At 43.0% G+C, this 23,797-nt stretch overlaps 2 protein-coding genes across 6 annotated transcripts in view; both read left to right on the forward strand.

Moving 5' to 3' along the window:
• Positions 1 to 29: 29 nt before the first annotated feature.
• FCF1 (FCF1 rRNA-processing protein) lies at positions 30 to 7,337 on the forward strand. Of its 2 annotated transcripts, XM_080617409.1 has the most exons (8): positions 32 to 114; positions 199 to 266; positions 417 to 488; positions 744 to 892; positions 1,311 to 1,383; positions 2,332 to 2,419; positions 2,876 to 2,970; positions 4,201 to 7,337. In XM_080617409.1, exons 1-8 carry the CDS (start codon positions 112 to 114, stop codon positions 4,247 to 4,249), a joined length of 597 nt encoding a protein of 198 aa, XP_080473535.1. In that variant the 5' UTR covers positions 32 to 111; the 3' UTR covers positions 4,250 to 7,337. The 2 variants fall into 2 exon arrangements, 1 of the variants encoding a protein (XP_080473535.1); XR_013956789.1 differs by lacking the exon at positions 4,201 to 7,337 and having other exon boundaries at positions 30 to 114; positions 2,214 to 2,419.
• A 1,110-nt stretch (positions 7,338 to 8,447) lies between these two features.
• Positions 8,448 to 23,797, forward strand: part of YLPM1 (YLP motif containing 1) — a 40,099-nt gene continuing 24,749 nt past the window's right edge. For 2 of the 4 annotated variants that reach the window (XM_080619705.1, XM_080619708.1), the window contains exons 1-4: positions 8,450 to 9,665; positions 15,944 to 16,186; positions 17,094 to 17,288; positions 18,525 to 19,261. In XM_080619705.1, the coding sequence (XP_080475831.1) occupies positions 8,622 to 9,665; positions 15,944 to 16,186; positions 17,094 to 17,288; positions 18,525 to 19,261 (2,219 nt within the window). In that variant the 5' untranslated portion in view covers positions 8,450 to 8,621. Of the gene's footprint in view, positions 9,666 to 15,943; positions 16,187 to 17,093; positions 17,289 to 18,524; positions 19,262 to 23,797 lie in introns of all 4 variants that reach the window. The other 2 variants (XM_080619707.1, XM_080619706.1) reach the window with 2 other exon arrangements.

A 23,797-nucleotide genomic window follows, 5' to 3' on the forward strand; every position in this document is an offset into this window, starting at 1 on the left:
ATCCTGGCGGGGCGGAGTGTGGTGATGCGACGGGATGGCACCGGAAGCAGCGGGGTAGCGGCGGCGGTGGTGGCGGCGGCGGTGGCGGCGGCAGCAGCAGGAAGCAGCAGCATGGTGAGCAGTGCTCTGGGCGCTGGGACTCGGGTTGGGTCTTCTTCTGGGCTAACCGTGGCTGCCTCCCTATCTGTCTCGTTGCAGGGGAAGCAGAAGAAGGCGCGGAAGTACGCGGTCATGAAGCGCATGATCAGCCTCCGGGACCAGCGCATGTGAGTGCGGTTGCGGCGGGGCCCGGTCCCGTGCGGGGTTGGCTGTCTCTGTGTTCCGGGAGGGAGAGAGGGGATTCCGGCCCAGGCCCCTCTGGCGCTGGCTGCCCTCCCCTGTTGTCCCTCTCCAGGAGTCTCTGTGTTTCCTTGCAGTAACGAGAAGGAGCGGGCAAAAGCCCGCGTGAAGAAGAAAGAGGACCCGAGTGCCATCAAGGAGCGGGAGGTGTAAGTGCTCCCGACGCTCTGGGGAGGGAGGGCGGGCCGGCCACGCTGCAGGCTGCCACCAAATGCTAGAGTAGGAAATGGTGCCCAAAACCAATGGGTCAAGCTTGGGAGGCAGTGGGACAACTTACAGGTTGCCATCCCATCCTGCCCTCTTTTGTTGCTGCTCGTTACCCTTCTTTCATTCAGTGTAAGTTGTAGGATTGGACATCTTGTCAACTGTAATTAACTGATTTCAATTCTTTTTTTTCCTGGCAGCCCACAGCATCCCTCTTGCTTGTTCTTCCAATATAATACACAGTTGGGCCCACCTTATCACATCCTGGTTGACACAAACTTCATCAACTTCTCCATCAAGGCCAAGCTGGACCTAGTGCAGTCAATGATGGATTGTCTTTATGCCAAGTGTGAGTGTCTGTGTCACTCGCAGCTTCTTCTGGACCATGTAGTGCCACACTGTGCTCATGATGTGCTTTATCAGCCTCATGCCACTAGCTGAGAATAACAGGAATCTTGAAAAAAGATGTCTTGTTTGTGGCTATGGTAACCCTGGAACTGTCTCTGGTTTCAGTCAGATGATGGTCTTAAATGCTAATCTCAACAAAGGTAAAGCAAGTTAGTAAGTTAAAAATCTAAAATTACCATGGCATGGTCAAACTCAATGGCTCTACACTTCACCACTTTGCAACCTTATCAGTTTTCATAAGTTTAAAACTGTAAGTAGTATGTTACAGAGTTCCATGATAGCTCCTGGGCACATGAGCAATAAGTAGAGATCTGTGAAGAAACACTGCTTGGTTTTAATACAGGGTATTTTGCATGCAGGTATTCCATGTATCACAGATTGTGTAATGGGTGAAATTGAGAAGTTAGGACAGAAGTACCGTGTGGCATTAAGGTAGGTGCAAGGTGTTCTCTGTTTCTAGAACTTAATGTTTTAGTATCAATAAATGAAAACCACTTTCCATGACAGTGCTCTTGCATTAGAGGATGGTTAGATTGTTGCAGAGTCCCAGGCTTGGTTTTATTTCTCTGGCTGTATGAGATCAGTGTGATAGCTCGAGTTTTAGTTTAAAAGAAACCCCCAAAACCTAAATAGTAGGTATGGGTGCACCATATTGACCTGTACATCTCCCCTCTCCAAGACTTTCAAAATTAACACTTCCTCCTGTTTCTCAAAATACACAGGGAGTTTTTAAAAAGTATATTATTATTTATTTTTTTTTTTTAGTTTATATTTTTCTTAAAAAGAGATAAAGAAGTGACACAGGTGTTATGGAACCTTTCATTCCCTTCTCATCTTACTCTTGTAGGAGTAGGTAGCATGTACTAATCTAGAGCTAGGTTATTGTGTGATCTGTACAAAACTAATCCAATGTAGTTCTTGCTTTCCAGGTGCAGCAGTCAGATGTATTGTTACTTACTTTTTGTTTTGGCCTGTTGTGTTGTAAAGTATCCGAATGCATCCCCTTAACAGCTCTGTTATTCCCCTTCAGAGAGGAGGTGAAGTGTTCCTATATGTGTGGTACTAACAATTAGACACCGGAAAGAGTTGTAGTAATTCCCACAAATAACTTGTTTCAAATGACTTTGTTAGGCAAGAGCCTAACAGTGTAGGGATCTAGAATCCAGCTGATAAGTACTTAACCTATAATAATCAGCCAGTCAAATTGCTTTTTTTTTTTCGCTCCTCATTTCAATTGTGTACCATTTGCTCCATCCCCTCAGCCCTCGTTTTGAGAATAATGTGCTGTACATCGCAGAAAGTGGCGTTCCTGTTCCTCCATACTGTGTTACTGTACACTCTGGTCTGATTGCTGTGATGCTGCCTTGTATGTCCCCACAGAATTGCCAAGGACCCTCGGTTTGAACGCTTGCCATGTATGCACAAAGGAACCTATGCAGATGACTGCTTGGTACAGAGAGTCACTCAGGTATTTCTGTTTCTGATAGTTTCTATACTGTGCTAACATACTAAAACCCTTCTAGTTACTGATGACTTAAATTTCCCACAAAGTAACTAAAATCTCACTAAGGGGCAGTTTCTGTTCCTAGCACAATTTTATTTGAAGCAAATTATAGCCTTCTCTGAGTATTCTTATTGTATAGGACAGCACCAAGAAGCCCTTGGGATAGGAAAGTTATTAGGTTGGAAGGCTGGACAGGCTTTGGATGTTTCTACAAGTCTATTTTGATAAGCAGAAGGATATTAGTAGTCTGCTGTGGAATTCTGTACAAGTCTTAGTAGTGCCTGTCTAAGGACTGGTAGCCCTCCTGTGTTACATGAGCTCACTGAATAGAATCCTTTGCTCCACTATGTCTTCCTCTCTGCGGGTTCACTGGTGTGGAATCTAACTTCCTCTTTTTTTTTTTTTTTTTTGGTTTTGCAGCACAAGTGCTACATTGTGGCCACAGTGGATAAAGAGCTCAAGCGGAGAATACGAAAAATCCCGGGCGTGCCTATAATGTATATTTCCAGGCACAGGTAAGGGCAGTCCTTGTCTGGCAGGGACTCTACCACCACATATTTGTCTCGTGCACTGTCTTACAGTCAAGGCCTTAGTGTTTGCACAAAAGTAGAAGTACAGCTGCTGCTGGAAATAGACTGGTCACAGACCTACTTTTATTGCAGCCTACATGTTCAGTTGCTTTTACTTGGAAAACTAGTTTCCTTTAGGCCAGTGTTCTCCAGCAGCAGCAGGAGGACTACCAGGCAAATGCATTCTACAGGTTGTTCGGGAAAAATTAACATTCTTCTTCCATATTCTGTTTGGTAGCTTTTTGTACCCTTAGCTAAGATTTAATTTGCTTCTTAGCTAAAAATCAAACCAACTCAGAAGAATACTAGTGCAGAAATTTCAATACCATGGATTTTTCCAGTATCTGCAAGTACTGTCTCCTTTTTTTTTTTTCATATGCAAACAAAATATGCTGTAAAAACATTTGCTTAAATTATTTCCCTGTTCTTCCAAAGCACTCGTAAAACCTAAACTGTCTAAGAAGACTTTACTCACCTTTGTCATATAGCGTTTTAATATTTTTTCTACATAATGTACAGCCCAGATGATTTAGATTGCATTAAACCTATGCCAAATTGTTTCACATATAGTAGATATGTTTGGTAGCATGGTAAGGAGAGAGGTCATGATGTGGGGATAAAAAGGCCAAAGTCTTTAGATGAGATGGGAGAGATACTGGAAAAGAAGCAGTTGTGCTGGCAGTGGAGACAATGAGTCTAGTGATAAGCATAAGCAGAGCCAGCAGTATCTCAGAAATGAGAGGATGATTGCTAGCAATCAATATGTTCAGTCCTAACTGATCCATAATTAGAACATGGCTCAGAAAATTTTTCCCTCAAAACATCTTTGCCCCTTATTCACTGTGGGCATGAATTGTAAGTGGAATGGCCGAAGTTTTATTCTCTGTGGTGGTTGCTCTTAAGTCCTGTCAGATCTTACAAAACCACTATTTTTTTCCTGGAGACAGTTGAGTTTTTGAGATGCCCAATTTCTGAGTGTAAGGTGAAGGGTAACAGCAACCTTATGAAGGCTTTTCACTTTTTGAAGTAATACTTTTCTTCCTGCAGATCTGAGCTACAGATGGAAATGCAACCAAGCTGCTTGCTGTTCAGTCTGACTGGAAGCCTATTGCTTCATGGGGAGGGGAGCAATATGGAGTAGATTGTCTTCATAGGTTTTCTCTCTTTCTTTCTCAGATACAATATTGAGAGGATGCCAGATGATTACGGAGCTCCTCGCTTCTAACCTGTCCAGCCAAGCCATCAAAGTCAGGGCTCTGAGCAAGGATAAGGGTTCTTCTGATTCCAAGCCTCCTGCTTTCTTTTTTGCTGGGATTCTACTCGTAGGACTGTGGGTGACATTGCCCTGACTTCATATCCTTGATCTAAGAAAAAGCTACTTGGAAGAGTCTGGTTTTATTCATCCTTGTTCTGACTTGGACTGATTACCTATGGCTGGGAGAAGCATATGGAAAACAGAGGACGGCAGTGCCCAGAACATGCCTCACATCCTCTTCACTGGCATCAATAGAAAAGGTGATTTCTACATTCCAAATTAAATATTGGTGTTGCAAGTCTGGCTGAGAATGCTGCACCTACAGCAGGACAAGTATTCTTCTGGAGAAGAGACATCAAATCTGCACCCTTTGGCATGCCTGCTCTGGACCAGTGGTCTAGAAGATTTTAATTCAGAATTGGTGGGATTTTATTCAGCTGTACAATGAATGAAGTTTGTTTAAGTGTCCTTGCTCCCTTTTTGGTAGATGTCAGGGAAGAGGAGGAAGATACCAAACTGTGACAGGAAGGTGGCAAACTGGGAAAGGTATTAATGTGGGCTGGGAGAAGAGTCAGTGGGGGAAACTGGAGCAATGGCTGCAGATCAAGAGTCTCAGACCTGCAGCCTTTGCTGCAGGGAAGGAAGTGATCAGAGGAGGGAGGAAAAAGAGATAGTTAAGCCACGTGGAGAAATGCAGGAGAAAATATTTTAAAGCCATAACTCTGCATTCCCATATCTTCTCCAGTACTATTTAATTTTTAGTGACATAATTTGCTCTTCTGATCTCTGCTGTGTGGTGAGAGCTGTCTTAAACTGAGAGATGAGACAATATGAGAGTCACCAGGGGCCAACAAGCTGAAGTGCGCTTCCTGGACAAAATGCTGGGGTAAAGGTATAGTAAAGAGGGAAACTGAAAATTTATATTCTTGATGTAATTAAGAAAATATTCAAACTTTAATACAGACTTTATCCTGTGGTGTCTTGCACTGGTTTGGCTTTTGCAGAGAATAGCTGAACTCAGTTGGCTGTATGCTCGACAGCATACAAGCAAGATATTACCCTTTCTCTGCTAATCGTTTCCTGTCCTTGGGAAATGCCCTGACATGCTAATAACCTTGCTAGCACCTTGCCGCTACAGCTATTGCAGGAAACTTCGGGAACACATCAGACTTAGCCCTTCTACTATCTTCTTGCTTGCTGGAGGCTCACCTACTAAACATCCCTGAAATAACCCGACTCATCCCTGAAATAACAGCATACTAGCACTTCCAAAGCATAGCCCCTTCCAAGCTGTCACAACTGAAGTTTATCTTCTCCACCTCCAGCCAGGAAGAGGGTATAAACTGTGGGTAGGAATCAAAATAAATGTGCCTATTTAGTGAAGTTATTTACTCCTTAAATTAGTGTTCCTTGTTGTCTGCCTAGTTCTAGTAACAGGAGGAAGAACCTGGAATAGGCAATTGCTGAAGAAGTGTTAAGAGGGTTGGAGGATGAGCAGCAGGGAGAAAGTATTGGCAGTGAGCAGACTCATCATGAAATTTTTATTAAGTGAATGTAGTAGCCAAGACAAGAAAAATTTGGCTATTAACTGAAAGAGCTTAGTCAGAACAGGAAAGGACCACCTGAGTAATCAACTGCAGCCCCTACAGTCTCAGGGAACCTGTGTACCAGATGCTTGGTTCAGAGGAAAATATTTATTCCATACACACCATGGCATCCCAACCTCAGATCCAGATTACAGTGTGTTAAAGGAGAAAAGATCATTATGACAGGAAAGACTTGTAAGCGAGAACGTTTTCATGTTCCTATGAATGCAAAACTGCCAGGCCAAACCAGAAGAAAATTCCTTCCTGACCCAACTTTGGCAGTTGTTTTAAACCTGCACACGAGTTAGATACCAAACAGATGCCTGCAGTGTTTCTCAGTAACTCTAGGGAATCCAGCCTCCCCCCTGACATCCTGTCTCTTGCTGTAGCCAGTTTCCATATTTCCAGAAGACAGAGAACAATCAGAAAAGCCACAAGAGGAGGTCTGAAGTTGTGCAAAGAATGGGAGAAAATAGCTTCTGCTCCTTTCTGGGGGCCACCAGAAAGCCCAAGATACTGCAGTGTTACCACCAAATGACGTGAAGAAACTTAAGCTGCTGATCCAAGATGTGACACTAGTAAATGGATAACTGAAATGTGGTAGAATAGCATTTAGAAGCAGAAATAGCATGAGCTATAAAAAATACGAACTAAACCCAGCACGATGACGTACATTAATGTTACAGACTGTAAAAGAATAAGAAGGCGTAATGTGAACTTGACAGGGTTGCTTTAGGACAAAGTAACATTGGGTAAAGACAAAGTATCGTGGCTGGCAGGAGTCAATGCTGCTGCCCAAACCAGATCCAGGTATTGACAACAGCATCTGTGAAGTTACTTGGAAGTTACACTTTGACCTCCTTGATGTAGGCTGGAAAACAATTGCTACTGAAAATGATTGAGTACATGTGTTTCTTCATATGGGAGGTAACGGGTTTCTTCGCAATATTGAGTAACCACAACAAACAGCAGGAATATTGGGAGAGACCTGCCTGCAGGAAGTAACCTTGAGTAAACTGATTACACGAGAGCTCCGAGTGAGTCAATCAGAAGGGTAAATCAAAGGATGTTTGCAACAGGAATTCCCAATTTTGGAACAACAGACTTTCAAAAGCTTAGTGAGTGAGTAAATTGACCCAAAGAGTTCAGAGATATAAATGTTAAGTATGTGTACAATGTGGAGGAGATGGGAGCTAAAGTACTTATGCTGTCTGGAAGTCATATTCACTGCAAGACAAATCTTAGAGGAGCACCACCCCAGACAGAAAAAGATCAATAATCACCTGTAGGTGAAAGGAAAGGATATTGAAGGAAAATTCTATGTGTGTTATTTTTTTTCTTAAAGATTAGCATCTCATAACTTGAGTTTACACTCTACTCGAAGTTCTTCTTACAGGTTTATGGTGTATCACTGCTGTGGATTCCCTGGAATTTATCAACAAATTAACAGAAGCTCCAGCTTTTCCAATGGAGAGGACGAAGCTTTTGTTCTACCTAACTTGTGTGTGTGTGTGTTTTTCTGACTTTTCTCTTGACTGAAAAGGTTATAGACTTTTCCTCAATACCTGCCTTTCTCCACTGGCCATGGTTGCTTGATTCACCAGCCATGAACCTAGAGATTGAACATGATAAAAATTGCTGAGGTTTTCTGTATCTGGTAGTGAGGGCAAGCAGTGGGACACCACCAGTGCCGGTGAACTGCTGACCAGAACAGTAGCCACTAGGCTTTGCTGCCCGGCTACTAGAATTCACATGCACAAGACGTTGTGTCTTTATTCAACTATGGGAATTCAGCACTTTGCATCAGTCTTTGCTGACTGGCTACAGAACATATTTGTATGTTTAACTTATACTTCAGTGTGGGAAGAGAGAAACACAAGGGAAACAAAAAACCTTTTCCTGCTCCTCAGTGCAGTTGCTTCTGTAATGTGTGAGGTAGTTTCATAGAATCATAGACTGGTTTGGGCTGAAAGGGACCTTAAAGCTCATCTAGTTCCAACCCCCTTGCCACCTTCCACTAAACCAGGTTGCCTCTTCGTGCGCCTTTCCCCAGGCCGAGCGGGGCTGGACTTACGGCTGCACTCACATCAGCCTTCGATCACCACAATGAACCACCTCTGTTTCGGGTCACAGCCACCCCGGGCAGCTCCGCTGCGGGCCAGCGCCGCTGCCCGCGGGCAGAGGCACAACCGCAGACGGGAGCGGCGGGCAGACGCGGAAACATGGCCGTCACCGCCGCCCGGGTAACCGAGGACAGCGGCGGCGCTGCCCGGCAGCACCACGGCCTGCCGGATGCCGGCGGGCCCGGATCACCCGTACACCACAACCTTGCTTGCGGATCCGCGGCAGGACTCGGCGGCACCTGTCAGCTAATCGTTCCTCTACACAAAATGGAGCCCCCGCCCGGGGTCCACTCCCTGCGTTGTCTGTCTGCTCGCGTGCGAGCCTACCGGCCCGGGCGGAGAGAGGCCCGCTAGACTCGCCCCTCGGCGTCTCTATGCGCCCCGCCGCACGGTGCGCGTCCTCCCGGCAGTGACAGAAAACCTCCCGCAGTGACAGCAGCTGTCCCCTAGGCGGCGCGCTGCAGGAGCAGGACAACCGGGCAGTGGCGCTGTTCGACACTCTGTCTCCTCTCTCGTGCTCTACTGTCCAGGAGGGTGGTGCGCCTCGCCGCGCAAGCGCCGTGGGCCGCACGCGCCGCCGCCGCCGCGGCCTGTGGAAGCGCCGCGCTCCGGTCCCTCCGCCGCGGCCGCGCCATGTACCCGGCCTGGGGCTTGTACGGGGCGGCGGGGCACTATCCGCCGCCGCCTACCTCCATCCCACCTCCACCGCTGCCCATCCCTCCTCCCAGCGTGCCGCCTCCCACCGTGCCGCCGATGCCGCTGCCCAGCTACCCGCCGCCGGGCCCCGCGCCTGCCGCCGCAGCCCCTCCGCCTCCGCCCGCCGGTACCTCGGGGTTCCTGAGCCTGCAGGAGCAGCACCTGGCGCAGCTGCAGCAGCTTCAGCAGATGCACCAGAAGCAGCTGCAGTCCGTGCTGCTGGGGCCGCCGCCGCCGCCGGGGCCGCCCCCTCCGGGGCTGCCGCCGCCGCCGCTGCCCGGTTCCTTTAGCGACTGGCAGCAGCCGCCGCCGCCCGTGCCACCTCCGGTCCGCAGCTACCAGAAGCAGTTCGCCCACCGCGACCCGCCGCCGTCGACTCGCAAGCCGCCCGCTGCTGGCCGGGAGCGCGATGTCCAGGAAGCGCCGGGCGGGCACGGCGATTGGGGCGAGCCGGTGCCCTCCTCGCCGGTGCCCATGGACATGGAGCTGTCCTCGCCGCCGCAGTCCCCGCAGCCCGCCGCCCAGGCCTACTTGCCCCCCGCCCAGACCTACCTGCCGCACCCTCAGGCGGAGCCGTACCTGCCCCCCGCCCAGCCACCCCCTGCTCAGTCCCCGCCGCTCCAGCCCTACCTGTCCCGTGCGCAGGCCTCCCAGCCGCCCCCCTCCTTCTCTGAGCCCCCTCCTTCTTACCTGGAGCCCCCGCCGTCCTCCGCCTCCCAGCCCTACCTGCCGCCTCCCACCCAGGGATACATGGCGCACCCCCAGCCCTACCTGCTCCCCTCCCAGGCCTCCCCATCTCAGACGGGGCAGCACGGCCAGATCCCCTCCATCCCTCCGCCGGCCAAGCCGCCGCCGGCCCATTTCCCCCCACCCCAGACGTCCCTGCCTCTGCCCGCTCCCGCCCAGCCGGAGGCAGCGCCTGCCGCCGCCAAGGAGACCGGTGGCACCGAGCAGCCGGATCCCTCCACCATGACTCCCCAGGTAAGGCATCACCCCCGCCGCTCTCGCTCTTGCGGCCCCAAGACTCTCCGGCTGGCAGCAGGGAGTCGGCAAGACAGCGGTGCGCTTAACCGCTGGCGGGTACAGAGTGCTGCAAATGTGTCCGAGTAAGGGCAGTTAATAAACGCGCCTTATTTGCGTAATACTTAAAGGGCTTGGACGCTACCCTTGGAAGTCAGGGAATGGCACAGTTCAGGTGCTCTGTAAATGCTTCTTAATCTGGTGGTGGTAGTGTGGATATAAGAAACCATAATTCTTCAAGAGCAAATGAGTCTAGGGAAAGGTCTTTTCCCTAGAAAAGAAGGGAAAAGTCTGACTGCTGACTGAATTGAGTTTTCTTGGGTAGTTTATTGGTCCCTGGAGAATTGTTTTCCAAAGCACAGTCTGTAGATGATCTGCATCAAACCTCTGTTAACTTCATCTAGCCCATTGCGAGATGCAACAGTCTGTTTGCTTATGGCAGCTTGCAGGATCAGTGTCTCTTGTCATCAGTGATTCCTTCATTACTTTTCTCATGGGATTGTCCTTCAGTTGTCTGTCCGATCAGTGCAGAATTGTGACTATTTTAATCTTTCCACATGCAGTTAAAGCTGCAAAAGTTTTTCTGTCATAGTATGTGATTGCCCCTTACTTACATGTTTTGTCCTACACGTGCTTGATCTTCCAGTATAAAATTGTATGGGACATTGGAGGGAGATGCTCTGAAATGCTTTTGAGGTGAAGAATATACTTGTTGCTAATGCTGTGTGCTTTTTACATGTACACTAGAGTCAAAATGCCTGCTTCACTTCCTAAATGCAAGCAGTTCCAGTGAATGTGATGTGACCATTCATATGCATTAAGATAGGGACAATCACGTTGCTTAAGGTTAAGCATGCACAAAGAGAGACCCTTAGCTATGTGTACAGGTCACTCAGATTCATTGAGTCTTGCATGGTTTTAGGATCAGCTTGTAGAGATCCAGCTGCAAGAACAAAGCTGCAATGCATGCTTTAAATTGACTTGATTTAAAGACCTCTGTTTTTGGCAAATTGATCTGGGAATTCTGATTTGAAACTGAGTTTGCAAAAATCCCGTTTTGTTATGTTGAAGTCACTAGCACTTTAAATTTCTTAGTTATTGGGACACCTTTTTAATTGTCTCCATTAAAGCTTTGTGCCAGTACCTGAATAGGTTTGGGAATGTACCATTTTTAAGTTTGCACCATGTAACTGATCACTGCCTAGCAAAGTGATACTTTCAATTCATTAATTTAATCTTACAAAGGTTTTGGACAGTGCTAGTTGATCCCTTACAGTGATGGGGTGGGACTTATTAAATTTTTTAATGCCAAAACCATAAAAAATCAGGCGTAGAAAGTGATGTTCATTTGGTATTAAGGCTGCTGGCTGACTTCTTAAATTACTGAACTCAAGACTGAACAGTGAACTGCAACTACTCTCGTCTTATGCAGCCTGAAGTTTCATTCATGTCATTGAATTGTTCCTCAGCCACTCTTTCTTTCCAGAAGAGTCACAAGTAATGTAGTATTGTGGTGCACACATAAAGAAGCAAAATACTGCTGAAGTTTCCATGGTCTGGTTTATGAGTGTTTATACAAACCGCTTCTGTCTTGAGTAGTTTGTTTACACAATTCAGCATTAATTCAAAAGGAATCTGGTACATTGCTGGTCATAAATTTGTTATAACTGATACCATTTTGGCTATTTTAGGCTGTAAAGTGGGACAGGATTTGGAGCAACAAGGCCTTACACAATAGGAATAGGAAAAGCAAAGCATAGTGATGCTTTCTTGCTAATGATCTTAAAAGCCAAGTAGAGAAATACTGTAATTTGTCATTTATAAGATCCTATTATGCCTTTGTTTAAATTGGTAATTGAAAACAAATCTTTCTTTTCTCAGCCCACAGTAACAATGGTTGCAGCCAAATAGATCGGTGTTTCTCTCTTAACAGAAAATATTATGCAATTTGCCTTGAGTTCGTGTTTTATTGTTTCCCTTTCCTGTCTAAAAATAAGACACTGCTCTTTGACTTGAAAATATTACAAATATAGTGTAGTAGCTTCATACATGGCTGTACAGTTGGATTAAATTGATGAATTCTTGTGTTTTTGTACTATCAGATGCATCTTTTGTCAAGTCCTGTTAAAATACCTGTAGTATTTAAATAATGCTTCATCTGATATTTGGGTACCATATGCTACAATTTATTGACAGTAGTAAACAAGTACGTATGAGTAGATCTGTACCCTTAAATATGCACTTATTTACATCTGTTAAAGCTACCTTAGCTTTATCATTTCACCTTTTAGCAGACTAATTCATTCTTTAAAATCCCCCTTTTTTTATATAGGGTCCTAAAGAATTCTTTTGCTAACTTTACCAAAAACGAACCAAGTTGCCTCCCATAATAGGCATTATGTTACTGTGTAGGGTCACCTAAATTCATTTTGAAGTAGTCTTTTGGCATTGGCTGGGCAGTAACATTTTTGGTGATATGTCCTGTGGTCAAGAGCTTATGGTGCTGGTTTCAGTGTTCCCTGTACTATGTAACAGACTGAGTCTTTTGGTCAGCCAAAGGTGGAAAAAAGGCATATGTTGATGCTGGCGTGTTCCTTGGGCTTAAGGATTGTGACTGAACTTGAAGTATGACGGTCATTGTGAGGAGATGAGCACTCAAATAACTGAACTTTTTGCCATCAGGAATTTTCTACAGTAACACTTCTGTTGTGCTCTGACTATGCTCAGAAATCTACCTTTCTGCTTTCTCATGCTTTTCAGATAGAACCCACAAATACCTGTGTCATTGACTTGGGCTGCAAAAAAAAATGAGTGACAGGGTATTACCATAGCTCTTTGTGTGAACTTCTGGTCATATTATGAGTTTTAGCCCTTTGTCCAATTGGTAGAATGAGGAGGAAACAACATAGATCCATGGAGGCAGCAATTTTGTGACAGCAGAGCAGGGGCTTGCCAGGCATAGCATCCAGCACTGTCATGGTAAATCACCTTATAATGCCTTCTGAGAGTAATAATTGATTAAGCTTTTGCATAGCTGGAGATGTCTGCTTCTCCCTTGTGTTGGAAGTTACACTTACTACAGCATGTTGTTGAAGGTTTCTGAGACTGTCCATGCTGGAGTGTGGGTGTGCATCTTCCACCCAAAGCCATGACATCTCTTCTGAGTCAGATTCTTGTTAAAGGTTCTTGGCAGGAGTTATTGCAGGATCAACATAATGTCCAAGAAGCATGACTTCTCCTTTCATTGACCTCATCTCCAGATTACAGTTTTGCAGAAGTATTGTTTTTAAATACAGCTCCATGTTTAATTGTGTCTGATAGATTGCTACCAATACAAAACATTGCTACACATTTGAGCATGTGTTGTGAAATGAGTGTCTTAGGGTCACTCAATGAATGACCATCAAAGGTACTAGCAAGAGCATTTTTTAATATGATTTATAAAGGCACAACTGAACAGAATTCAATGACAAGGTTCACTGTATTACTTATTATATGGATGAAGCATACAAAGGAAGGACGATGTAAAATCGAGCTAAAGATGACTGATAGAGACTGAAGGCACCTAAGGGTAAGGGAGACCCTTCCATGGTGTCATAAGGTTTAGAATAGACCACCTTGCTTTCAGAACTCCTGATGGAGCTTACATGCGGCTGTATCTAGTCTTAGTCTTGGGCTTGGTCAGTGGTTTGTGTCTAATGGAATATATAAAGGAAACCCAAAGTAGAATCAAGCTAGAAAGATTTGTGTAGAGATCAAAGGTGAAAAGAGTAAGGGAGATCCTCTCATTGAGTACTGAGGTTCAGAATAGACCCCCTTCCTTTATAAACTCCTGATGGAGCTTAGGTGCAGCTGGATCTAGTCTTAGTCTCAAACTTAGTCAACAGTATACATCTAAAGGGTTACAAGTGTTGTTTAGCAACAGTTTGCAGTTATAAGGTGGATGTTATAAAGTGAGTCAATGGAATTTACTACAATCTGTATGACAATCTATAGACACATATGCACATGCATATGTAAAGACATATAAAGATATACCTGTTAAAATCCTCCTTGAGTCAGTGAATGTTCACATCTAATCTATTAGCATTTCTCAGTGGGTGAGGATCAAGTCTCAAGGAGTGGGGGCCTTCAGCCCAGGTTCCATTTTTTGGCCTCTGATTACTGCAAACTTGAGAGTCTGCAACCGCTGAGGGACACTGCACTCAGTGGGATTGCTCACAGGGCCTCGCTTAGGACCACTATTGATAGGGTCACAGGATGATTGTCTTTAATCATTAATAAATTTCCATCCTGGCCACAATCGAGTTGGTAGTTACTAGGAACAGAAATCCAGTAGCAGTGGTACCATTCCATTCAGCCTGCAATCAGGGAAGGAGTGTTGTAAATCTGTCAGAGAATGACTCATTATCCATGATCTTGCTTCCCACCTTAGCCAGGGAACAGGAGTCCCTGGAATGATCAGTGCCTCCCTGCTTAGCCATGCAAGAGTTTCTGATGTAGTTAAGAGACACTTTACCACCAAACTCATTACACAAAGGTCAAGGCCTGATGGGAATTCCTGAGATTGTGGAGCAGCCCAGAGGATGGGACGGGAGGGTTGAGTGGGAGGGTGCACCACCACAGTGAGGTAGGCTTTTGGAGGAAGGTTGCACTTCTTTTAAGCCTGTTTTAAGATAGGCAGAGTGGTTCAGTTTTGAGAAATCTCATTAGACAGCACCTACCACTGTGTTGTTGTCACACTTCTGTTTTAAAATACCTGCATATTTTGGATTCTTTTGTGTTTCTGAGTGGGCTTTTATAGGTGTCTTTTTTTGGATGGAAGGGAAGAACAGAGGATATGAAAGATGTAGAGCAGTTACAGATTCTCAAAGGTGGTGGAGTTGACATGAGAGCACAGAAATGGTTATACTAGGTCAGACTAAAAGTACAGTATTTTGTCATTCTGTCTTTGACAGTGACTAAAAGCAGATGCTAAGAGAAAAACTTTAAGTGTCTATACTTCCTTAAAATGTAGGAGCTCCCTTAGCTGCAACTGGTGTCATTATTTTTAAAATCTGTAGATTTTTTTTCTATGAGTTTATGGAGGTGTGTCTTGGATCCACAGAGTTTTAGCCGCTGCAGTGGTTTCCGGCAGGGACTCTGGTAGCACAAGACTAGTCCAATTTGATGCCTGATATTTCTTGCATTGGAAGAGATACAGAACTGTTGGTTCCTATTCAGTTCTCTAAGATACATGACCAGTTAAGTGTTGAAATACTTACCTTTAGTCTTCTGTTATTTATGTTGAGGTACTTCAGTCTTTTGTTCTTTCTGTTGTTGGCAGCTTACATTGCTTTGAAGCTAATGTCATCTGCTCAGATTCTAGCCTGAAATATTTAAAGCTGAAAGCTCAATCACTTCTTAAATGGATAATTTTTTGAGTGCAGCCATATCTATTTACCTCTTCAGCTACTGAATGAATCAGAATTAATGGGAATCCATATGATAAATAATCCTTACTATATGCCAGTTCTGGTTGTTCTTTCTCCTTTCCATTGCCTTTATTCAAATGTCTCCACCACGATTTCTCAGCTGTAATTGTCACTCTGCTTGAGTCTGTTTTGTCTTCGTCTTCTTCATCTTTTTTTGTACATTTCCTCCTTTTTCTCTTTATTGCTTCCTTACTCATACTTGCCCTACATTTTCCCTTCATTTTATCTATTAGTTTTATAGTAAGTACCTATTGTTGTTCATGAGATAGTAACTCCTATATTAGTTAATAGTGAAGTTATTATATTAATACAGTAATATTATATTAATATAATGTATAGCATTAATTAATATAGGCGTTATCCTACTATTAATTATTAATGTATTATTATAGGAGTTCTATATTAATAATATATCACTCCTATTGTTGTTAGGAGTAAAAAACACTAAAAATAGTAAGTATGGTACTTACCACGTGTCAGTAATTTGACTTATTATTGCCCACCTTTCTGCTTTTCGTTATTGTTCTCTTTAGCTATAAGAACTTTGAGGTAGGAAATAAATTGTGGTGTGGATACTATGCCTTACGTAGTGGTTTCTGAATTCTGAGTCAGTCTTCTGACATCCATTGTAATACTGTTGATGATGAAGTTTCCTTCAAAGCATATTCTAAAACTTTTCTAGAGTATAATTCTATTGAGTATCATGAATTAATTTTCGTGTTTTTTTCCCTGAAAGCCATCTTAGAAATTTTCTGTCTATTGTAGGAACAGCAGCAATACTGGTACCAGCAGCACTTGCTTAGCCTGCAGCAAAGGGCAAAGGCCCATGCTCAGGGACAGCAGCAAATGAAAGGTCCAGTAGGGAAGGATGCATCTGAGCAGAGAGCAAAGTCTGAAGAAGGGAAAATGAGTGCTTCAACTCAGCAGTCTGAACCTCCTCCACTTAATGACTCCCTGCCTTCAGCTTCCAAAGAAGATGAGTCTTCTCTTACATCCACTGAAACTCAGGTAGACTTCGTAAAGTGGTGCCACTCCATTTGTTGTGGTAGATGGGATAAAGAAACAGGAAAATAATACCATAAAATTCTTATGTATACTATGTAACAATAATTAAATATGGCACAGCAATCTTAAAAGAACATTTGCTAAGGCTGCATCAATTTAAAAAAATAAAAATACACGCCTTGTATGTAGACTTGCATAGTCACCCACACATGCAGCAAGCGACTCCAAGCTTGACTCACTCACACCTTCACTAGTGTCCTCATCTTTGTGAGAAACACTTTGTGATACCTAAGTGCAAAATCAAGTACTCGGTGGATGTCTTTAAGACACTGTTTCTTAATTCCCTTCTGGCAGTTTGTCAGTTCTGGCTCTCCTCCTCTCTATGTGTTATAGTTTGTCTGAAAGCTAAGAACTATGCAAGAATATTTTTGTCAGCATGCCTAATAACAGTTACGGAACGGATGTAGGTCATAATTGATGTTTTGAACAGATTACTGTAGGGTAGTGGATGACCCTGCAGCATGTGCTCTTCTTTAACTTACAGTGTGTGGGTTCCTACCAAGTGGCAAAAATAATGCACTCAGAGTTACTTTACTTCATCATGAAAAAGCACTGTTGTCTCATTGTATTTGTTGTGAGCAACAGATAACAGATCTGCGTTAATCACTTTCCTGTAGGTAGTTTCTGTAAGAATTAATACCCTAATTGCCATCAACCTAACCTTTAGATTAATCACATTAAGAATAAATTAAATAAAAATCAGCCTTCCAGAAGCTGTAAAACTCTGAAATACAGAGTGATAAAATAATGAACACTGAGAAAGTTCTTGTAAACTGGGTAGTGACCAAGTGTGCTTTTCTTCTGACAGAAGGATCTTTCCGTTATTTATAGCATTTGTCTTTTTCCATAGCTCAATATTGAACCTCCTGATGACCCTGAGGAAGATCTGAGATTGCAGCAATTGCAAGCAGCAGCAGCTCAATGGCAGCAGCAACCCCATCAGCGGGTTGGATTTCAATATCAAAGAATAATGCAGAAGCATGCCCAGCTGCAGCAGATGGTACAGCAGTATCAACAGATCATGCAACAGCCTCCACACTTACAGGTGAAACACTAAGGAGATGGTGTTTAGTATACTTCCTGGGTGACCTAGTACTTGTGGTCTGCTGGGAAACAAGTACTTGAACAATTTGTCATGGTTGGCTCATTTGTCTAGCTACTTTTGCTGCTTGGATAGAAGTCTATATCCCCTTTTCCTACTGTCAGTTGGCTTCAGAATGAAAAAGCAATTAGCAGATGGTAATGAAGTTTCAGTAGGATGAGAAATACAAGACTACATTTGTCATAAGGTTTTTCTGACATACCTGGGTGATACAGGAGCAAAGCTGAACACAGTATTGAATTTACTCAGCTTTGAATGTTTTACTGCTGGAGAAACAGTCCAGAAGAAAGGAAAGGTAAATAGATGATTGCATGAAGTGCTTCTCTTTTACAACACTGTGCACTACAAAAATAAATATTTATGATGAAGTAAACTTAGATGCCAAAAATATGCTGTTAAAGTAATTGAGGAAATCACTATCTTACATTATGTTTATCATTATATCAGTGTTGCAACTTTAAGCTTTTAACTAGAAGTTGGTTACTGTATTAGAGAATTCAATCAGCTTTTCCTGAGTTAGCAGAGTTTGTACATTAAGCATTTCTTTGTAGCATCTGCTAAAACATCTGCTTAAACAAGCATCTGCTTGTTTAAAAACTCAGAAAACTGTTAAGTGTGAACCTTAAAAATCTCAGACAAGATTAAGCTGTAGATATTAGGACCTGTATCTAAACATAGTGAAAGATGGTACCTCATTGAAAGAAGCTTCATTGTGCGAATAAGAACATCTGGCAAAGGCTTAGGGAAAAATAATTGCTGACAGTGGAAACAACTATGGAGATCGAGTGGATACAACTATGGGATCGATAGCAGAAACTGAAATCTTGAGAAATAGCCACATACTGTGCATACTGAAAGTGTGAAGATTGATTTGGGCTTTAGCTGTTGTTAGCATCCAGTAATAATAGAGCTTAGAACATTTTGATTATAGCTTTCTTCAGCTGTCCTGTTTAAAAAAAAAAAAAAAGCCTTCTATGTATAAATGTCCTGTAGTCATAAAATGTATAAATTGTCACAATGACATTAGACATCACAGCTGGTGTTCGCTTTTGTTTCAGTCTAGTTCTTTATCAAGCTTCTGCCCAGGTCAGAAATTGTGATTACCAATGATACTGAAATATGTGGCTCTGAAAATAACTAAGATGGTATTTTGAAGCTATTCTTTTCTTGCTGTTGCAGACAATGTCAGTGGATATGCAGCTGCGACATTATGAGGCACAGCAAAAACAGTTCCAGCAGCTTCATAAAGATTGGGAGCGATCAATGAACCAACAGTGGCAGCATCAGCTTCAAACCTATCCTCACAAAGACCAGCTTCAAGAGTATGAGAAACAGTGGAAGGCATGGGATGAACAGATGAAGGTCACTCAGTCCCATCTGCAAGAGAAAGTGAGTTCACTTCAAGATCTGAAGAATCAGTATCCTGCAAATGTTTCACTGCCACCTCCATTTGTTCCATATTCACAAACCAGTCAAAGTGGCATTCCTATTATGCCTCCAACTTTACCTTCGACTACGCCTCCACTGGTCCCCCCGCCTCTCTCTTCTGTTTCTCAGTTATCTAATTCCTCTGTCCCTTCTGGATCCAGTTCTCAAAGCAGTCAATCCACTGAGACACCAAGGCCAGCTCTGCTTCCCACCCCGGGTACCTATGCATCAAAAATGGCTAGTTCAACTGTCTATTCACCTTATTCTCAAGTAAGTTCATCCTTTGGCTCTTCAGACCACGGAAAGCCTCAAGCTCATCTTAGTAAACAAACCATTTCTATTTCATCTGAGCAAGGATGTGGGGAACCAAATGCCACTTCAGCTTCTTCAACGCATGCACCTACCATGCAGGATAAACCTGTGAGATCAGGTGGATTGCTTCCAGATCCTCCCAGATCAGCACGTTTTGAAGGCCCCCGAGGCCCTAGGTAAGGGTGGTTTTGTTGACTTATACATGTTCCAGGCTACAAGACCTTCAGTGATATGTTAAAAAATGAAGCATATATCTTACTCTCAACTCTTCCTGAGGTATTATGAAGTGTGGTTGGTTGGTGGAGGTTTTGTTTTTAATGTGTACACACCATGCTCTGTATTTATCTTATTAAAGCAAGGTCCGATGCCTTTCACTTGAGCATTACCTAGAGTAGAATACTTTTTTCTAGTAATAGAAAGTGTGATAACTCACACTTGAAAGAATGATCCTATATGAAAAGTGATCTAAATTTCCAGCATTTTGTCTGTGATATTTGGAACACAGTTTAGGAAAATCTAAAGCAAAAATGTTAAAGGATTTTTTTAATATGATAGCACTTTAATGTAGGCCTTACAAAAGGGATTCAGGAAAGTATTCATACATATATTCAGTTGAATATACTAACATAGCTAATTACTGGTAATTAAGATGCTACTTATATTTTAGAAACAATAAAAAAATATTCTTTGTAAACCAACATTTATTGCAGAAAGAAATGAAAATTCAAAGTTGTTCATTAGTACGTTAACTTCTAGTGTGAGAATTCTGCAGCTATATGATTGTCCTATTTCGTTTACGTTTTCATATGCTGTTTGATAAGAGAGGTAATACTTGTCTTTAGTGCAAATCAGCGGTTTTCTACACATGTAGCATTACTTCTCATTCAAAAAACTATAAGCAAGAGAGAGGGAAAGAGGTAAAGATTTGAGCCTTAAGATCCTAGCATTAGTGTTCTTTGCCAATTTTACTTTTGCATTACATCATGATGGTCTTGGTTTTGAAGGTTGCTGTCTTTATCTTTTGGTAAGATTCAGCTTGTTCTAAATTAAGTCTTCATTTTATCAGATGTATGACCTGTTGCCTTAATGTAAAGCTGCTCTAAAAGCCAGTGTTCGATGGGGGTTTTATTGTTTTATACCTGCTATATGGTCTAATCCAAGTTCTTGGTTTTGGAATGTTTTTCTTTCATACTTGATATCATATCAGGTTGCAAAAACATCTGTTCCATCTTGTCATTAGTTCAAGACAAGTTGATGTGATGCTTACTGAATGAGTGTTGTTCTTTTCAATTGTTTCTATCCTTGCATGCTCTACTGGCCTTTACAATCATACCTTCATGTTTATTTCCCTTCTCTTTGCTTCCAAAGTGGTCGTTCATGAATAATAATTCATTAACTTCTAGTAATGTAATTTTTTTTTATATAACTTGGAATAATTTTCTACCTTCTAATGTTTTGGAGGTTTTTTTAAGAGTTGTTTCTGGTCCGGGGGAATGGATGTATGTAAAGTTCTGATCAGACTGTTTTCAAGATTAAGTGGATGTCTTTTATGTGCGTTAGTTAGTGATGTGCAATGATAGGCTATGGATACTAAAAAAAAAAATTATAGAGTGCATGTACAGGAGCTCTGGTACTTATGCTATTTAATTAAAACTGTAACCTTTGTGCATTCCTATATTGTGATTGTATGACCATTCTAGGGTTTTATCAAGGATTTCCCAAAAATCTGTTTGCAGTCTCTTCTCAGTGTAGTTAGTAGAACAGAGAATCCTAATACATTTTTAACTGAACTTGGGATAAGGTAAAAATGTTGTGTGTTACCTGCTGCCATCCCAGCTAAAAGGTACCAGATAATGACTAGGCCTATAAAAAGACACACACACCCTTTACCTCTTTTCAGCAATTAACTTTTCTCAAGAAATTCTGAAGAACTGGCTTAAACTAATTTTCAGAGTTTTGGGGATGAAGTGTGTCTTACACACAACCTTCTAGCTATACCTTCCCTGTAAAGGTTGATCCATCCAGTGTAAGTATTCTTGCCACTGTACTTTGTAATTTCTTCTTTTTTTTATTTTCTTCCTGTTCATCTTGACGTGCTCCCACCCCACAAAAAGGGAGTTTACTGTGATAACTTATACAACCTCAAATAATTTTAATAATCCTGATAAATGATCCTGTTTCATAAATCGCTCATTGAAACAGTAAATTCTGCAACAAGTCAACCACTGTTGCTAACTAGGTGGTAGTGAATATCCATAGAATGATAGAATAGTTTGAGATGGAAGGGTCTTTCAAAGGTCATCTAGTCCAACCCCTCCTTGCAGTGAGTAGGGACATCTTCATTTGGATGAGGTTGCTCAGAGCCCCATCCCAACCTGACTTGACTGTTTCCAGGGGTGGCACGTCTGCCACCTCTCTGGGCAATGTGGTCCAGTATTTTACCACCCTGATTGTAAAAAATTTCTTCCTTTTATCTAGTATAAATCTCTCCTCTTTTAGTTTAAAACCATTACCCCTTGTCCTATTTCAAAAAGACATACTAAGAAGTCTGTTCTCAGCTTTCTTATAGCTCCCCCTGCTTTAAGTATTGAAAAGCCGCAACAAGGTTTCTCCAGAGCTTTCTCTTCTCCAGACTGACTGATGGAAACTCTCTCAGCCTCTTCTCATAGGAGAAGTGCTCTATCCATCTTGTCATCTTCGTGGCCCTCCTCTGGACCTGCTAAAACAGGTCCGTATCTTTCCTGTACTGAGGACTCCAGATCTGGATGCAGTACTCCAGGTGGGGTCTTGCCAGAGCGGAGTATAGGGGGAGAATTGCCTCCCTTGACTTGCTGGTCATGCTTCTTCTGATGCAGCCCATGATATGGGTTGGCTTATGAGCGCACACTGCCAGCTCATGTCCCTCTTTTCATCCACCAGCACCCCCCAAATCCTTCTCTACAGGGCTGCTTTCAATTCCTTCATCCCCCAGCTTGTATTGACCCTGGAGTTGCCCCAACTCAGGTGCAGGACTTGGCCTTGCCTTGCACTTGGCCTTGTACCTCATGAAGTACACATGGGCCTACTTCTTGAGCCTGTCCAGGTCTTTCTGGGTGGCATCCCATCCTTCAGGTATGTCAGCTGCACTACTCAGCTTGGTGTCATTAGCAAACTTTCTGAGGGTGCACTCAATCCACTGTCTCATGTCATCAATAAACTTATTGAACAGTACTGATCCTAATACAGACCTTGAAGGAATACCACTTGTCACCAGCCTCCATCTGGACACTGAGCCATTCACTGCTACCCTATGGATGCAACCATTCAGCAAATTCCTCATCCACCAAACAGTCCTATCCATCAAATCCATATCTTTCCAATTTAAAGAGAAGGATGTTATGGTGGACCATATCCAGGGCTTTACAGAAGTTCAGATAGATGACATCCATAACTCTTCCCTTGTCCACTGGTGTAGTCATGCCATCATGGAAGGCGACTAGGTTGGCCAGGCAGGACTTCCCCTTCGTGAAGCCATGCTGGTTTTCTCAGGTCACCTCTCTGTCCTTCGTGTCCCTTAGCTTAGCTTCTATGAGGATCTTCCCAGACATAGAGGTGAGACTGACAGGTCAGTAGTTCCTCAGGTCTTCTTTTTTCCATTTTTAAAAATGAGTGCAATATTTCCCCTTTTTCAGTCATTGACTGGGGACTTTACCTGAGTGCCTTGACTTTTTAGATATTATGGTGAGCAGCTTGGCTACTACATCAGCCAATTCCCTCAGGTCTCTGGGATGCATCCCCTCAGATCGTGCATGTTCAGGTTCCTCAGGTGGTCACGAACCTGATCTTCGCTTACAGTGAGAGGGACTTTGCTCCCCCAGTCCCTGTCTTGTGGTCCATTCATTCATGAGGTAGGGGAAGAGAGGCTGCTAGTGAAGACTGAGGCAAAAAAAGTGGTTGAATACCCGAGCCGTCTTGTCCGTTGTTACCAGTTTGCCAGTCGTGTTCATCAAGGGTGAGGCATGCTTTCTTTGACCTTCATTTTCTGGCTGATATACTTATAGAAGCCCTTCTTACCAGTCTGTGACCCTTGCAAAGTCCAGCTCCAGTCATGTTTTGGTCTTCCTAACCCCAACCAGTGAGACAGAACTATGAATCTCAATTATCCAAGCAACTTGACTTCAGACATGGATTCCTATTTTGCGTAATTTGATTAGTTCTGGTCTATTATGTATGTTATATATGTTTAAGCATATGCTTAAAGTTTGGGTTTTTTACTTGATCAACCTTGCTAAATACGATTGCATGAATTGTTCTTCGTTAGTTTGCCTGACCTATTTCCTGATATTCAAGCAATAACAGTTGTAGATGTTCCCAAAAGGAATTTTAAAAGTGATGCAATAAGAATATAATTTGTTTAGGCATATTATCTTTCATGGAACTGGGTGATATCAGAGTTTGTTGCCTTTTCTAAAAGGATCTGTATTTAAAGATTTTTTTCTAGATGTCATTCATTACCATAGGTAGGTAGGCTTTTTGCATACTATCAAAACAAAAGTTCAACAAGAATTGTTGATTGTTCCGTTAAACAAATTTGAAAGCTTTTTTCAAATGAGTTTGCCATCTTTGTCAGTCAAGTTTCAGTCCTGAGAGATTTAAGCCAAATTTCCTTTTAGGGTTACTTAGTCTGCAAGTGGCTTAAAACTGGTCTTCAGTGCACAATATTGAATTGAAGA

Source organism: Psittacula echo, assembly GCF_963264785.1.
Source record: "Psittacula echo genome assembly, chromosome: 5".
Classification (NCBI taxonomy): domain Eukaryota; kingdom Metazoa; phylum Chordata; class Aves; order Psittaciformes; family Psittacidae; genus Psittacula; species Psittacula echo.